General features: G+C 35.4%; 1 protein-coding gene across 27 annotated transcripts in view; it reads left to right on the forward strand.

Annotated features, from left to right (window-relative positions):
* ADGRL2 (adhesion G protein-coupled receptor L2) overlaps positions 1–16,661 on the forward strand; it is a 175,763-nt gene that overhangs the window by 110,388 nt on the left and 48,714 nt on the right. For all 27 annotated transcript variants that reach the window (XM_048943716.1, XM_048943718.1, XM_048943715.1 and 24 more), the window contains one exon: positions 12,225–12,334. In XM_048943716.1, coding sequence (XP_048799673.1) covers positions 12,225–12,334 — 110 coding nt within the window. The remainder of the gene's footprint in view (positions 1–12,224; positions 12,335–16,661) is intronic.

Here is a 16,661-nt window from a genome sequence, read left to right on the forward strand (position 1 = left end):
AAAGGAAATAGAATTTTAAAATTATTACAGTGAAGCTTTTTTATCCAGAAGAGAACAGTAACAATGGTTTAAAAATTAAAACATGTCCACAGAGTAGTATAAAAATGAGCAGATCCCATATTCTGGAAACTTCTTTCTGCCGCAGAATAATCTCCTACTTATAATAAAAAGAACCTTCTGACCTCTGTGGCTCAATTAAGCTTTTTAGTTGAATTCAACAAGAAAAAAAACTTCTTTATTGAATCCCATAGATTACGCATGTACCCAGGCTATACAGCCTAAAAAGGGGCGGTCATATTCATGACATTTTGACATTAATGAGCTTGCTGAAATGGAAAAGTTTAAGGATCAAAGATACAAGCAATAGCAGTATTTTAAAGCATTTCTCTTTTTTTTTTTTTAATCTCTCTAATAAAGAAATTGCAATCTAATTGCTTAATAAATAGGCCATGATTACTGAAAGACACAGATAATTTGACTCTTTCCATTTTATTTCTTACGTATTGCAGAACAATAATTAGCAAAAATTCTATGGCCACAAATGAAAAGGGTCTTCATTTTTTCTTTCATACAATAACTAAGGCTGAAATGAGTTTACATGTATATTTTTTAATTTATTGTGATAGACGATTTTTATGTTTAAGAAGCAAGCTTAAGAACTATTATCATACTGGTAAAATAAAATCAAACAAAGAATTCAACTAGAATTACTGCTGTGGATATAAAGATGGGCTGCCTGTTTCATACATAATTTAGCATGCTTACCCTGTTTATATCAGTGACATAAGAGTGCGTGCTACTTTCTCAGAAGAGCACCGTCTTTGCCGCTTCACAGCACAGTGCCTTGTACTCCCAGGCTTACACATGGTGTTAGCAGATATTTAAAGCACTTCAGCCTAACATTTTATAGGTCATGATGAACTGAGCCTATAAAACAAGTTACTGCAATGAAGTTAATGCAGTCTTAAGAGTGTTACATAGAAGGAATACTCAGTATTTGATGTATTTTTAGCCTGCTATAGGCACATCAATGGGGAGGAAAAGTTCTTAAGACACAGAATTCTTCCATGTCAAATGTCTTTCGTAGTACACTGTCAATATAGAATCTTTACTATGAGTTTAATATTGAGGACTGTGTTTTTTCAGTTATTCACTAAAGTACAGTAACTACAGGAGCCTTTGAATTTTTATTCTAGCATGCACACAACACCCCCTGCTCACTCCAGTTTCTGTAATGTTTGTGAAAGAAGTTAGATAGCAAAATAATTTCACGGAGCAAGTTGTTGTGACCAAAGTCGTACAGTTCTAGCACCTTACAGGAAAAAGTCTTACTACTACTTAATGACACAGAGCTGTATGTTGTTTCGTATCACAAGATACATGTTTTGTTGTATGTACAAGAACGTCTGTCCTCTGGTCTTAGTAATAATCTATGCAGCTGTGATCTTTAACCTTACTGTTCATTGCTTCTCAGGTATCATGCTCCTTGTCATATACATATATATAGGGAAGAAAGCGGTTTTAAAATGAGTTTAATGCATGTATTTTTCCAGCACTCCAAAATTATTGTTCAGTACTGCTCAGATTTTGTGCTCCATTTTCTATGACCATATGATACACGAATTTAGTCTGAGTTATTTAACTGTAACAATAACCTATAACCTTTTCATGTTAACTGAATTTCTTAAGAGTATTGAAGTCAGCTCAGCTATTACACTTATGAAGCTGTAGGTGTTTTCTCATCTAGGATGTAGTGGTACTGATACTGCCTTCAAATGTATTATTCTAGTGCCAGAATCACTGATGGGTATGAAAAACATCATTTACTTTGTATATCCAGCTTTCTTAGATAATTTTGCTGCCTTTGTTGGCTGAGTTATAGCAAAAGAACACCTCCTGGAGCCGCATTTAAAACAGGAGCACTTTGGGTAATGTGCTGTAGACAGAACACTTATGAGTTAGTGCTCAGTTATCATGAATGCCATCAGCAATGCCTTGTTGCTTTCTTATCAGCCACTTCCTGCTGTCAGCCCAGTGCTTATTTCAATAGAAAAGGATTTGCATCAAATGTAATACAGTACCATGTATAGCTAACGTGGGGTTTTTAATTGTTCGGGCACATGATACTCCTTCAGTGGTAGACAGTGTGATAAAAGGATTAGATTATGAATATTTTTGACACAATTAAAGATTATCTGTATGTTGACAGTGTCAAGCCACTGAATTTTCTGATGGGTTTCTTACAGAGGTGAATGTGCTTGACTTATGTAGAAATAAAAGCCACACAATCCACGGGATTCTTGGAGATGTAAAAGTGAGCAAACAAAAGCAATCCCCTAAGTGTTATTGGGTTTAAAACAGGAAGTTTTAACTTAATCCCTTACCTTCAAGTCACAAAGAAGTGAATTGTGCTTTCCAGACTGGAGCAGAAGGATATGCTTCTGCTGGAGAAGTCCTGTACCTGGAAGCCTAGTGAGCTTTCCACGCGATAATTGAATCCAGCCATCACTGCGGGTAATGAATAACAGTGCTTTTGTGGCTGGCATTCCTCTCAGAAGAAAAGAAAGTACTTATAGTGAGGACTCTCAGACACATTTTAATAGAAAATGATACCACTGTTACATAGTTGGTTAAAGACCTACCAAGGGACAGCATTTCTGGAAAAAAAAATGAGCAGATGAAATAAGAAAAGTTGTAATTTTGTTAATAGCTATCAGTTCAATATATATATCGTTAAAGCCATGAGATCCACATAAAGAGTGATGAGCAGAAGGATCGTACCAGCTTGCTAGCAGATTGCACTTTTATAAATCTTGTAAAATAACCAAGTTGTCTTTTGGCCTCTTGCTCAGCACTTTGCTCCACGTTCTGTTGAGCCAAGCAAACAAATCACTCCCCAGCCCCGTGGAGTTGGAAGAGATGCAGTGGTGGCACATGGCCTCTGCTGATGAAAATTATAACCCAAAAAGGGGATATTCCCTTAGGCAAGTTTACGAAAAACAATTTATTTTTTTTCACTCTGTAAAACTCATCTTACATGCAGGATCTCTTGTGTTATTACAAACTCTAATCCTCTGAGTGGGTAATTAACGGACCAGAAAAGCCATTTGTGGAAAGAAAGAGCCATCAGAGTGAAAAATATTTCTCTACTGAATGATCTTTAAGGAGTAAATAATTACAAGAGTGAGAGGTTTGGGATGACCAATCTAAATCTGAACATAATTAGGATGAACACAGTTTGAAAATCGAAGCAGTTGTCATGTGCAACAATTCTCATATCAGAAGACTAATTAAATATTTAAAAGCCCCAAACCCCTCACTATTCACAGAAAAATAACCTGCCACAAAAGGGTCTGTAACTTTGCAGATAATTAGGAAGGGTTACAGAGGGAAAAAATCAGATTGGCTCTAAGGTTCTGCAAGGTCATGTCTTATTATGGTGTATCTTTTATATGGTCTGATAACAAGTTTCTTGCTAATTTAATCTAAGTAGGGCATCCCATAGTGATTTCCCATTTCCCTTGTTAAAAATGTGATGGCTTTTCTATATTCAAACTGCAGTAGGTGAGCATTTTTATAAATAATTGCTCCTAATTGATACAGGTTGTAATATTTTTTCATTACTTGGGGGATACGTGTGTTAAAGGTCAGGACCCAAGCCTACGCACACGTCCCATTTGAAACTGTGTTCATCCTGCTCTTTTTAAAGGTAAACCAAAGGACCTCATGTTGCCTCAGTGGTCAGTTCTATAATTAGTAAGTTTTGCTTACCTGGAGGCTAAGCTGCAGTTACAGTGGGCATATGTTTCTGCAAGCAGAAGAGCTTTGCTGAGTTTGTGAGACTCACAGTGATTGAAGCCTGCTTTGTGCTGAACTGTCTTGAAGAGTGTGAGTGGTACAGGGGTATCAAGACTTCCATGTTTCAGAAGAATTTCAGATCGCCTCTATCATTTCAAGTACTTTACTCTAGTAATTAAAATGGGTGATATTTAGAAAAGTATTTAAGATCTGTACAATTTGATGTGAAGGATAAAGCTATGCATTTTCAATAATGTAATTGTTCAAGTTGCTATTCATATGCTATTCAGTAATGATTCAGAAGCTGTCTTAAGTGATTCAACTTTTAACTACATTATGAATTTTCTGAATATCAAGCCTTGGATAACAAAGATCTACAGTGCTGCAAGAACACGTTTTAAAGGGCTTTTACCATTATCCTATGATCTCTGCCTGAGAGTCTCTTCTCTTCTGAGTCTGTTGCAGCTGGGTTTTAGGTACTGTGCTTGAAGATTTGCACTTGGATTTGCTGTGGCTCTGCTCTAGTACTGTGCCTCCTAAGTAAATGCTGCTCCATGAAGCTCGTATGTTCGTACCCAGCCCTACCTATCTCATCTATAACCTGCTTGACCCACAGGGCATGATGCTGTGCTCATGTTCGCTCAGTGTGAATAATCTGTGTAAATTGCTCAGACATTATGATGCTGCGCTACTAAAGTTTTCATTAGTAAATAAACATTGCTTTAGGCTATTTATTTTGCTTAAATTGTGAGACATTTAATTGGGTCTTTTGAACTGATTACTTTTCAGCAGTGTCGATCTGCTTAGCTTAGTTTGTGTACTAAGACATTCACTGTGTTTAATCCCTGCTGCATTTTGCTTGCAAAACATACGTGCATGAATAATATGACAGGATTATGAATATGACTGTACTTACATTTCTTCTTCCTTAGGCACAAATATTTTCTCTAAAATGTTGATGTCTCTGCTCTTATAAGGTTTTGGTTTTGGTTGCGTTCCAGACAGAAGTCAGTGTCACTGGCAGATTGTTCCATTTACTTTGTGCAACTAATTGTGGATTTAGTTGTCTGATTTTTCCTGTCTCTGCCTTGCAGTCAGCTCCTTAGAGGCTCTGATGGCTCCTGTAGGCCTTTCACATATGTGATAGAAAGATGGGATTATAAAAGCACTTCAGAAATTATCAAGAGTTGGCACTTACATATTCCACTGGAATCTACATTTCCTTTTTTCTATTTTTTTTTTCTTCTATTTTATCTAATGCTGCAGTTTCAGGTTAATAACAATTCCATAATAATAGCTTTTACACAAATAAAGAAAGTACTGGAACAAGAATGACTTGGAACAAGAAAAACTACCACTGGTATAATAGCTACAGTGGGAATAAGAGAAAAGATTTGTCTTTTTAACAAGTGACTGCTTTGAACTCACTGAACAGAAATACTAAAAAGCAAATGGGTCATAACAAAACACATTAAAATTGTAAGAAGAGGTTGAAAGCAAGAAACAAACACTCAGTTAAATTACTTTGTCATACAGTTCTGATACATGTTCATTGATAGTGAATCAGATTGGGTAGCCCTAAGAAAAGGCCTGTGGGAGTTGGTCTTTTCTGCTGCATTTTATTGTCTACTTCAAGTTTTCATCCTTAACACGTACCCTTAGATTCCCACAAGATTACATTGTAAAAAGGGAACAAGATTTCATGTTATTGTATATTTATTGGGCAAATGACAACTATGGTGCACATTCTTGTACAGTAATAAGTGTACACTATTTAGCTTCTTAATAATATGTTTACTCAGAAATTACTAAGATTCAACAAATCATCAGTATTTTGATTTAAAAAGAAAATAAAAACAATTTTGTTAAGCTTCTTTTTTCTCCCAGCTATATTTTATCTGAACTCACCAGGGTTATTGCTTTAGTGATCATGTTTCTAAGTGCATAGGAAATCCCTTGTGAATTTTTCAAACTGATACCTTACTGCTTTCATGGTCACAGGAAGATTTCCAGTGTTGAAGCACAGTTCTTATGGCCAAATTCTGCCTTTGTACGTGCTTCTGCATCTCTCATTTTATTCTTGAATTATGAAAAGTGCCACCACAGCCTGCTAAATCTGTTTTCACTTCAAGCTAAGTAAAAGTAGTACTTATTTTCTTTAGCATGTTCATTTCCCTATAATCGTTTCAGAAATTCTAACTTGAAAATAATTTTTACAAATCTTACACAAGCATAAGCAAACTGCTACTGTGGCATCCTGTTTGTTTTTTTGTTTTAAAGCCAGCTGCAAGTTCATATCCATCACATTCGTCTTGGCTCCCTACAAAGGCTTGTGTTTACTCTTCCTGACTGTGTAGGGTTGCACTTGTGCTGCAGTAGTTGCTTTGGAGCTATGGGTGCTGGTTGGCCAATCTGCTGTAAGTCAGGGCTTTATAGTGGCTGTGTGAAGGGGAGGCTTTTTAGCAGCTCTTTTTTTTTTTTTTTTTTTTTTTCAGGCTTTGGTTAGTTCTAGTTGCTAAATAATTAGCTTTCATTTCTGGTTTGTAGTAATGTATTTCTTGTGAGATGAATTTGAAGCTCAGAATTTAAATGCGTTGTTTTAAGTAGTTTCATCTACTGTTGCATGTATGTGTGCAAGCATGTATGTGTAACATTCCTAACATAAAATCACTGTTCTCTGGCTATTTGATATGTAGGTTTTGTACAAGCTTTCTAAGATAAAATTAATAAAACATTACGTTTAAGTAATATTTGACATCTTCATACATATGTAACTTAGAGCTTAATAACAGAAGTTGAGGTCTAGTGAATATGCATACGCAAGCAGAAGCACATCTCACACAGCAGTTGTAGACTGTTAGGAATACATATGTAAAGATGGCCATTTATTCTGGGTAAAGAGATTCAGGAATTTTTCCATTTAAAATATGCTGTCATTAAAAGTCAATACACGAAACAAATTCATCCCACATTCCTATCTCTTTTTACTCAGACTACAACTCACACAGGGTGAATAAGGAACAAGAAGACCATATGGAGTACGTGATGCTGTAACTCAGAGTTTATGTGCTGCAAGTGGTGTCTGAGCAGGTTGCTGCAGGCAATACGCAAGAACATGCCGTTGTGCTAGCTTTTAAGTATTTAATCAATATGCTGAAAGAGAAATACCTTCAGATCTGACTTAAACATTCCAAAACATACCCAAGTGGATGTTCTAATATATTAAGAATTTTGTAAAAAATTAATTTCATCTATTAAAATAGGGCTCTAGACTATTTTTTTTTAGCTTTTTAAAGTGAAGTATGCATGACTTTCCTGTATTTGCCATTTTTACCTTGCCTAAAGAAACACTGCATTCACAGAAAGCTGCAACTGGACAGTCTGTGGATGTTAGACATTAACCTGTACTCTATTCAAACTAGCATTGATTTTTCTTCTATGTTGCTATCTTTGCCAAAGTTATGTATATAAAACAGAAGCATTTGAAGGGTAAATTGTGATGTGAACATTATTTTGTACATGTCTTGTGGAACTGCAAGAACCGCTTAGAGAGGAACTGTATGTATCTTATGTGACATATGGAACCTACCCATGAAGACGATCTCACGCCTCTCTTTGGCCCATCTCATGCTGAAATCTCAAAAATGTGCTTCTTGGATTCTAGTATTTCACTTTCTGGTCCAGTCACGATGCACTGGGCTTTTCATTTTAATGCTGGAGTATTTGTTCAAGTCCATAGACTTTGCATTTTTAATCTTCCTTAGAACAGTGGTGAATAATGGCCCTTGGCAGGAGATAATGAAATTTTCTTAATTTATATTTTCAAGCAGAAGCTTCAATTGAAAATGGCATCCTGTGGCCTGGAGACATAGCTCTAGTGGAAGTTTCAGGGGAGCTATAATAATAATGCAGTGCCAGCGGTGACGGAGAATGATAGGACAGTGAAGAAGTAATTTAAGAAAGAAAAGAGAATGTACCAAAGCTTTATTGTAGCATATCTAATGATCTGCTGAAGATTCCCAATAGCTTTTGGAGCATGACAGGGGAAACTAATGTTATCTTGCCAAAACAGAAGCCCCTGCTTAATCAGCAGAACAAGATTATTGATTAAAACACCTCACACAATAGATTGCACATAGAATCTCATCTCCATACATTACAAGTGATAAAGCACAATAACGAGCATAAGATAATAAAAAAAGAGCAAAAGCAATTTGTTGGGAATTGTACAAATCAACATTAGAGTTGAAATGCAAACAAATTATTGTGGGAAGTACAGCTGTCCTTAGAGCTCAGCAAGAAGGGGCTTGGCTACACAGCGAGGGGAAGATGCAGGCTAATAGCACTGCTGGAACTAGTTTACTTCTTTTTTTTCTGTAGTCATCTGAAGTGTGAAAGGGCCATTCCTCGTTTGCAGTCTTTCATCCTGAGGTGAAAGGAGTTCAGACACTGTACTGTAACTGTTAATTAAACACTCCATTTGATTTTTAGATTACTCTAAGCGATGCATCTGCATTATGAAAATGTAACCTTTCTTCGTTCATACTAAAATACTGAAGAAATGACTGTTAAGAGTACTCAGTTACTCCTTGCATTCACACGAACGATGATGTTTCCTACATTCTCCTTTGCAAAACTCATGCTGTGTTACCACAGGAACTTGAATCATCATTCTTTCAGCGCTACTGTTAGTCTTTCCCTAAGTCGGGTTTCATACTTAATCCGTGCATTACTTTTTCTACATCAGCTGTTTTTTGCAGATCTGCTTTATTTCCTTGTAAATTACAAAGTCACGGTGTCATAAATCTTTGTGAATATCGTGAATGTCTCAAGTGTGAAGATATTTCAGTGTCAGATCATATGAACTTTAAGATTGTACATAAAAATCTGTGAATTTGCATAGTTTAAAATATGCCAAGAAAATATGCAGTTAACTAGATTACAGAACTCTTAAATGATACTTAAAACCAAAGAACACTTAAACACTAGGTTGCAAACACTTAAACATTAAAATGTTTGTGATTTGACTTCTTAAATTCCCAGCAACAACAAATGCTAGTTTGTACCAGTAGGAACAGTTGTAAAACAGTTTGGTTAGATGAACAGAATGTTGTGTAGTAAAAATAACACTGGTTAAAATGCATGAAGGACTTCAAGTTAGTTGGCAAGTCTTTTTGTTCTTTTGTTTGTTTCTTTTTGTTTTTGTTTTCTGATGGTGTCTGGGCCAGTTTTTCAAATATCCAGGAATTTTATTTCTGTTAGATCTTGTTTTGGAGAATACCATGAAGTAGCCACATTTATAAAGTGCTTACCCTTCAAAATGGAATAGAAATCTGCAGAGGGATTATGTTGCACAGATTGTAGCAGTGTAGTATGGTCTTTGTTGGACATAGTGTTTCTAAATGTATAGATTTCCCAAAATTGTGAACCTTTGCTAAAGTGGTAGTAAGGTAACTTGATATTCTGTAGCTCTATAAGATAAGATGCTGTTTTATATAGAGTATCCTTTGGCCAATATATCTGACATAAAGAATGTCAGCTGAGCCCTTTAGCAGTTAGTAGAATGGTCTTTGCAGGCAGCAGCAGAAGCATAGGTCAATAACTAATACTGAAGTTAGTGTCCCAGGTTTTATAGGGGGAAAGAAATAACAATTTTGAAGAAGGAAGACTACTTTGTATCCAGAGAACAAATGACAATGCTGTAAATTCTCTGAATGGCTGGTCTCAGAACTACCTCTTCAAAGCCCAAATATCCTTCATCTCTTCTCTAGAACCCTTGAATTGGGACTGAAAACTGCTCTAATTGCTGTTGTTTATGACCAGCTTAACTGGGTAACAAACAGTTACTTGAATGTGGATTTTTTTTTTTTTTTTTTTTTTTTTTTACATGTGAATGTATAAATCAAGATACTTTAATTTGAAATGTTAGAAGCATATGGAAATCAGGATCTTATGCAAAAAGATTACAAAGTTTTTAAAAATGCAAGCAGCAGTTTATTCCTAAATACAGGTCAGTGATTTGGATGTAAAATCTTTATTCTTTCAGTTACACACATAATTGCTCTTGCTCTAAATGGGAAGCTTTGAGCAGTACTACTGTGTACTTCAGCAGCAGGCATAGATCATTGCATTTCAGAACTGTGATCTCCTTCATTTTGGCCAAAGGTGAGCAGGAGGTGACCATATGCAGAATACATAAATTCTTACCTATAGAAATAGTCAATAGTCATAGTTTTTACAAAGTCAGCAATTCAGTGCCTGAAATTTGATACTGGCTCTTACTGTAATAAGACAAAAATAGTGCACTTCTGATTTATTATCATTATACATCCTTTTGATACAAGTTTGAAACTGATCTTCATCATTCCTCCCAATGTGTATCCATTTTATTTTGTAATAAATCAATATTTCTTTCTTAATTGCTGCTCTTTCAAGTGTAAGATGAAATTTTCGTACAGCTCAAAGCTGTGGAAGCCATTACATTGAGTGATGCACTACAGAGAGTATTTTTGTAGGAATGCTTATGGCTTCATTTTAATTTAAAGAAATTAATTACAAAATATAACTTTTTGTGTGCTGGTTTGTCTGACTTCAGCTGTGGGGTTTAAAAACCTGGTAGAGTGGTAAGACCAAAGAGGTCTGTGAAGTTTAGGATCATGTTGCCTCCTCCTAGTTCTGCAGCCTCCTCTTACATCATGCACCTGAGAGCAGTGCAGTGATTCTGCATCACTTCCACATGGCTCTGAAAACCAGTGTGCATCCTGCTTTCTCCAAACCCTAGTACACTGTGTGGGCTGTTGCAGTGAGTGATGTTGGCAGCCTGAGTGGCACAGTACTGGGCTGACTGACAAGTGATGGCCACAAAGTGAGCTCCTCACCATCTACCTGCCTGCCTATCTTGGCTTGTGTGGGTTATTTGCAATCAGTTTTGAAATTATGAGCATCACAAGACAAAATAAATAGGTTTTTTTTTTTTTTTTTTTTTAAAAAAAAAAAAAAAAAGAACAGAAAAAAAGACAAATGATCTAATAAAGTCAGAAAAGATTTTGCTTCTGAGTTTACTCTGCAGGAGTCTCAGTTTGTTTGAACCTGTTCACTGTGCTAGCTTGATTAGAAGGTAAATAGGAACATTGTTTGTATCTGAGTTCTTCAAATGGGCTTGTTCTACTTCTCATGAGATAGCAAGAATCACTCTTATACCTGTTGGCAAAATACAGCTGGAGAAAGCTGTTGGTACAAGATAGATTATTTTAGCTTGAGATTTGTTATTCAGGGAGTGTGGGAAGCAGTAGGCAATAGAGAAGCTGATGTACAGCTGGAGTCAAAGGCTAGGTTATTACTTAAGTTCAGACCTCTCTTATTCAGTTTGCTGACAAACAAAAGTAACCCCTGAGAAGATCAGCCAAACTCCCTTTTCTTTTAGTCACCAAACTCCCTGATCTTCTCTTTTCCATTGTAATACTTCTGTTTTTTTCTATATTTCTTTCTGACCATCTCTTCAGAGTTAGGTGATAGTTTTTTTCATTTAAAATTCTAATCTTATATTTGGCCTGGAAGTCACAGATAATTATTTAAAAAAAAAAAAAAAAAAAAAAAAAAGACACCAAAACAAAAACAAAAAACAAACAAACAAAAAAAAGCACTTTAAAAACCATTAAACTCATAAAATTATTATGGCTGGAGGCACTGCAATGAATTTGTTCTTTGCATCAAAATGCGTTGGCTTCTATTGTTCAACAAATCATTTATATTTCAGTATTTTGTCTCCTCTACAATACTTTGTAATTAATTTTCTTGCAGTTCTTCTTAAATTTTTTTCTAATTTCCTCAGACGGTCATTCTTTACTTCTTCCTGTAACTTAACAGGGGAAGCGTAAAGAACACCAATTGCTGTTAAAATAATTAAAATTGAAATACTGATGTTCTTTGTCTGCAATAACTCTTCCAACCAAAATCATGGTTACCTTCAATCGCAACAAACGTTTCTCTGAGAAATAAAGCCATTCAAATGTGTATCTGGAGAGATTAAAGGAATTGGTCCTTTGTGTGAATGTACTTTACTCACATTTACACTTCTTTCTTTTTTTTTTTTAAAGTTGTATATCAACTTTGTATTTTGCTTTGACTTTACTGAGTAGTAGTGTCAAGTCAGTATATGTTTGGGGCAGCTATGCTGGCTCCTTGAAATGAGTGATATTTGAGATACCAATGATACCCAAATTTAAGAGTGTTAAGCCTGAACTGAAGTATTGTCTTGAAGCCTCGTTTATGGACTTTGACTGATCTAGTATTAATTAACTTTGTTATCTTATGGATTGAACTGCCCAAGTGTGAAGAAAGTTAGTGCTGTACATAGCACTTTAGCATGAACTTGCAAATTAAATGTAATCTTAAATTAATTAGCCTGCTTTCTTTTCCCATTACAGGTGCAACAACCGAACACAGTGTATAGTAGTTACTGGGTCAGATGTGTTTCCTGATCCTTGTCCTGGAACATACAAGTATCTAGAAGTTCAATATGAATGCGTTCCTTACAGTAAGTATAATCTTTTTATTCTTGTTCACTTCCCCTGGCCCTCACAATTAAAGCTGGAGTGCTGTTCCATGGAAATGAAGCATATGTTTATGGCCCACGGATCCATTATGCATGCAGAGCACTTACAGACTAGGGCCTCCAATTAGCTTCACGAAGTGTGGAAGGAAGCCATGGTGCAATGCTGGCCAAGTGTCTGTCTATGTTCTTAAGTGTTTGGCTTTTAAGGCTACTGTTTTTCCAGAAAACAAACTCAAATTAGCTATTCAATAGGCCAGATAGAAATTTGTACTTTTGCCCAATACCAGTTGCTGACAAATTGGCTTGGCTCACAGACTTCTAAAGAAGAAATTGACTTCAATTTTAATCATGATCTACTTGAAAGGCTATCATGGTGAATTTGGGTGCACAGCAAAACCCAGCACTAACACTCCTGCTCAGGAGGTGTTGTAAGAAGACTGTGCTTTAGGGGCACATTCGTTAAGTGAACTCACTATGATTTGTGATTCATAGTGAATAATTCATCACTAAGTAACTAAACCACATTTCTTGAAAACAGTGGGAAAAGGAGCAAGAAGAGTTGTTCACTTTTAATGTAAAGCAAAAAATGTGAATTGTGTCTTCAAATCAGATGTCAGAACAGAACCATTAACAGAAAAAAGTAAATACTGAAAACGTTGAGATAAAAAAAATGTAAAGTAATAGCTATTTCAGCAGTTTTGTACAACATTCTTTCTAATGCCAGAATTCAATACTTTTAGACATGCTTCTTATTTTCTTGTAATAATTAATTTTTTTTTTTTTTTTTTTCATTGACATGTATTCACGTGTATAAAATTTCTGCAGATTCAACACTTTTAACTGGTTTTGCTTTCTTGTAAGGTCATTCTTTGCAGTGACTAATCTCTCATCCTGTAACTCCACAGAGAAATAGCTGTGCTTGCAATGGAATTTGAGCAGTGCACTGATCATTCCCTTAAGTTATTATTAAGTGTGAATCTCTTGATCTGCAGTAATCCTTAACCAAAGTCACATTTTCTGTTGGTACAGGAAACAGGCCAACTCTGAGATGCAGAAACACTGTGGTGACAGTATACATCCAAAAAGGAAGGAAATGAGTTCTGGCATAAGCAAAGCTATGTCAAAACTGTCCATAGTGTTTACTGCTCAGTTTTTAAATTAAGTTGTTTTAAACTGAAATACTGTTCTGTATTGCTTCACCACATTGATCATTCACTGTTGTTAAAGGCCAAACACAGATCATCTGTTTTCTCTTCATTTCTGCTGTGTCATTGTGAAATGGATGCTTGCTGATTTTTTTTCTGTACCATTTGTAGGATTGGAAGCCTACTGCATACAGTGATCCCAAATATCATTCCTCCTGTGTGTAGTATTGTTGGCTTGTTATGCCTGTTCTTCTTGTGCCACTTTTAAAGAGCGATGTCTTACCCCAATCTAACCAAAATTTTGTTCCACAAAGATCGCTTTTACTTTAGCTCTATTCTCATTTCCAAATTCTCAGAAAGAGGGCAGTGCAACTGTTTCCAAACGATGGGGTCAGTCATATGACAAGAGATCACGTTTCCAGTTCCAGTAGGCTAGTTCATAGAGAAAAGCTATAATGCAAATAATGTTCAAACAATTTTTTATGCTGTTTTAGGAAGAGAACTGTGGATATATTCTACCAATTGGGTATTGCTATCTACAGGAATCTTTTCTTTTCCAGTTTTCAGAAGTATAGCGCGGCCTACCCTGTACTCTAACATGTAGCTATTCTGCTTTTAAAATGTTTATTTTTGTTTACTGTCAATTGCATTGGCCTGCCCCTTGAATTCTGTAATTCTATGTCTATCATAACTCAGGATTCTGGATACTTCTTGTCTTTCCAAGTCCGAGATTTGGAGTTTGTTAACTGCACCATGTACAGTGATGACACTACACCTTTAATTCCAGAATTGTAAGAGGAGTCAAGTGTTGTTACAAGCATCAAAAAAGGTTGACAGCTATTAGAATCAGTTTTGAAGTTTAATTTTAAGCCTCATAGTGCTGCCGTTTTGATTATTGACCATCTTTTTTCCATGTCCCACAAAGCTTGTCCTGATATTCTTGCAAGTCTTGATCAACATCCATTATCAAGTCTGATATTTTTTTTTCCCTTACTTGTTCCAGGGCTGCCCTTCTAAACATATGGAATGACTGAAATCATTAGGTTTGCAAAGAAGATGGGATAGGCTTTTGTGGGTCTAGGAAGAGAGGTGTTTAGTCATCACAACGCTTCTAACCAAAGTTCAGTTCTGATTTTTACTTTATCTGATTTTACCTTCAATTAATACACAAAATATGCTATGTTGATAACTTTCAGCTCATGAGAGATTACAACTAGCAGTTGTTACTTTTGTGATAAAAGTTGAGAGCTCTTACATGTTGGAGTTGGTGTCACCCTTGTACAAAATGCAGTTTATGAGCAACTCTTATGTCTTTCTGGCCTTCAGAAATATATAGCTGCTTTGCTATCCATGCATATTGACTGAGCTTTCTGTGGGCTCAGTATTCATTGTCCTCATAAGAATGTACTTAATGAAAAGCTTACTTTTTTGCATCTTGTAATGTAGAACTGTTCAGTAGTGTTTTTCTAATCCTGTTTAGCTGAAAAAAAATCTATTGAAATACTCAGTTGGATCTCCAACAAAACTAAAATTCTAGACAAATTTGATAGGCATTGCTTTGTCTTAAAATAAGAGTGCTATTGATTAAATTACAAAGAAATTGAGAGTATCATACTTGACATTTCTCTCAGTTCTGCTTCGCAGTGTATATTGACACTGACTGAGTAACAGAAGTCTGCCCTTTCATTAAGAAGTACATCAAAAGTACCATTTTGTACATCTGTGCATTTTTATTTTACGCCTTTTTTGGACTCAAGAATTCAATAGAAAATGTTTTAAAGTGCTTTATACTCTCTCTGTCTGTATTGATTGGACTTTGCAGCATTTATTTATTTCAATAAGCCCATCTGTCCCTGAAAACTGTACAGCTGTACACCAATGCACTCTGAGAAGATGTGCCAGTAACGATTTTAGTTATCCCTATCTTTTTCACACTCTCCTATTACTAATTCTAAGTAGGTACAGTATCAGTATTGCTCTTTGGCAAGGAATAAGCTCATACATGAAAATTCACAAATAGAATCATCTGTAAATCATTAACACTGAATGTGAAACTCAGAAACTTGCTTAAGAATGCATCTTCTGTTTACTGAAGAATTAGAAAATGTAGAAAAACAGTTGTTACCTAAAGATGCACAAATGAACAAAGGCTAGGAAAACTACTGCTCAATTTGACAATGTTCCTCCTCCCACTCCTCTCACAGAGTTTTGGAATTGTTCCCCAAACGAACACTAGGCCAGCTCAGTCAATATCATTCTTCCAAAATAACCATATTTAATTTTGTTAAATGAAACTGAAAATCCAAAACTTCATATGGAACATACAAATACATTTTTCAGGTTAATACCATAATACTGAAAATGTAATAACTGTGCAAATAGTTTTGATACACTTCCTTGGTATCAGCAGTTATTGTTACACAGATTGGTGCATCTGTCATTTTTCAGGTCATTTTATGAAACTAGGAGAACATATTTCAAAGGCTACTGAGTATGTGAAATAGATTTTATTGCAAATAATTATTGGAAAGCTATTTACTATCTGGACTTCAGCTATAAGTCTTCCTGTAATAAGTTCCATAAAACTTCCTTGGGGAGAAATTGCTATAGTAATGTAACTTTGTTAATTGGATTTGATTTATATTTTCCATGTGTGGTGGTGGAATGGATATTTGTTTCAAACATTTAGTATGACTGTCCTCGCATACTAGCTTGCTGTTTCTGGCTTAATCGATGATGCTGGAGAATATTTGAATGAGCTAAATGTTAATTTTTTTCTTCTCTTCTTGCTTACTGTGCTTTTGCTTCCTTTTTCTAGATGTTTTTGCTTATTCCTTCTAGTGTGATTTTGCAGTTATAGATAAAGAAGTGGCAAAAGTTCTCAAGATTACATACAGACAAACAAATAAAATGGGGCTAAGGAGAGCTAAAGGATGCAAGCTGCTTTCTTTACAAGAAGTAAAATTTGAGGGAATATGGGGGGAAATTCAATACGCACTCATACATACCTATATAATTCATATACTGTGTTTTGGATTTATAGTTATCTAATTCATATAATAAGTATATGTGCACTAGCACATATATGATATATTAATGTGTCACTCTTAAAAGTCAACTTGATAGCATTATGCTTTGAGTTTGAGAAGAAAAGTATATCTAGC

This window comes from Lagopus muta, chromosome 5 (genome assembly GCF_023343835.1).
Source record: "Lagopus muta isolate bLagMut1 chromosome 5, bLagMut1 primary, whole genome shotgun sequence".
Lineage (NCBI taxonomy): Eukaryota > Metazoa > Chordata > Aves > Galliformes > Phasianidae > Lagopus > Lagopus muta.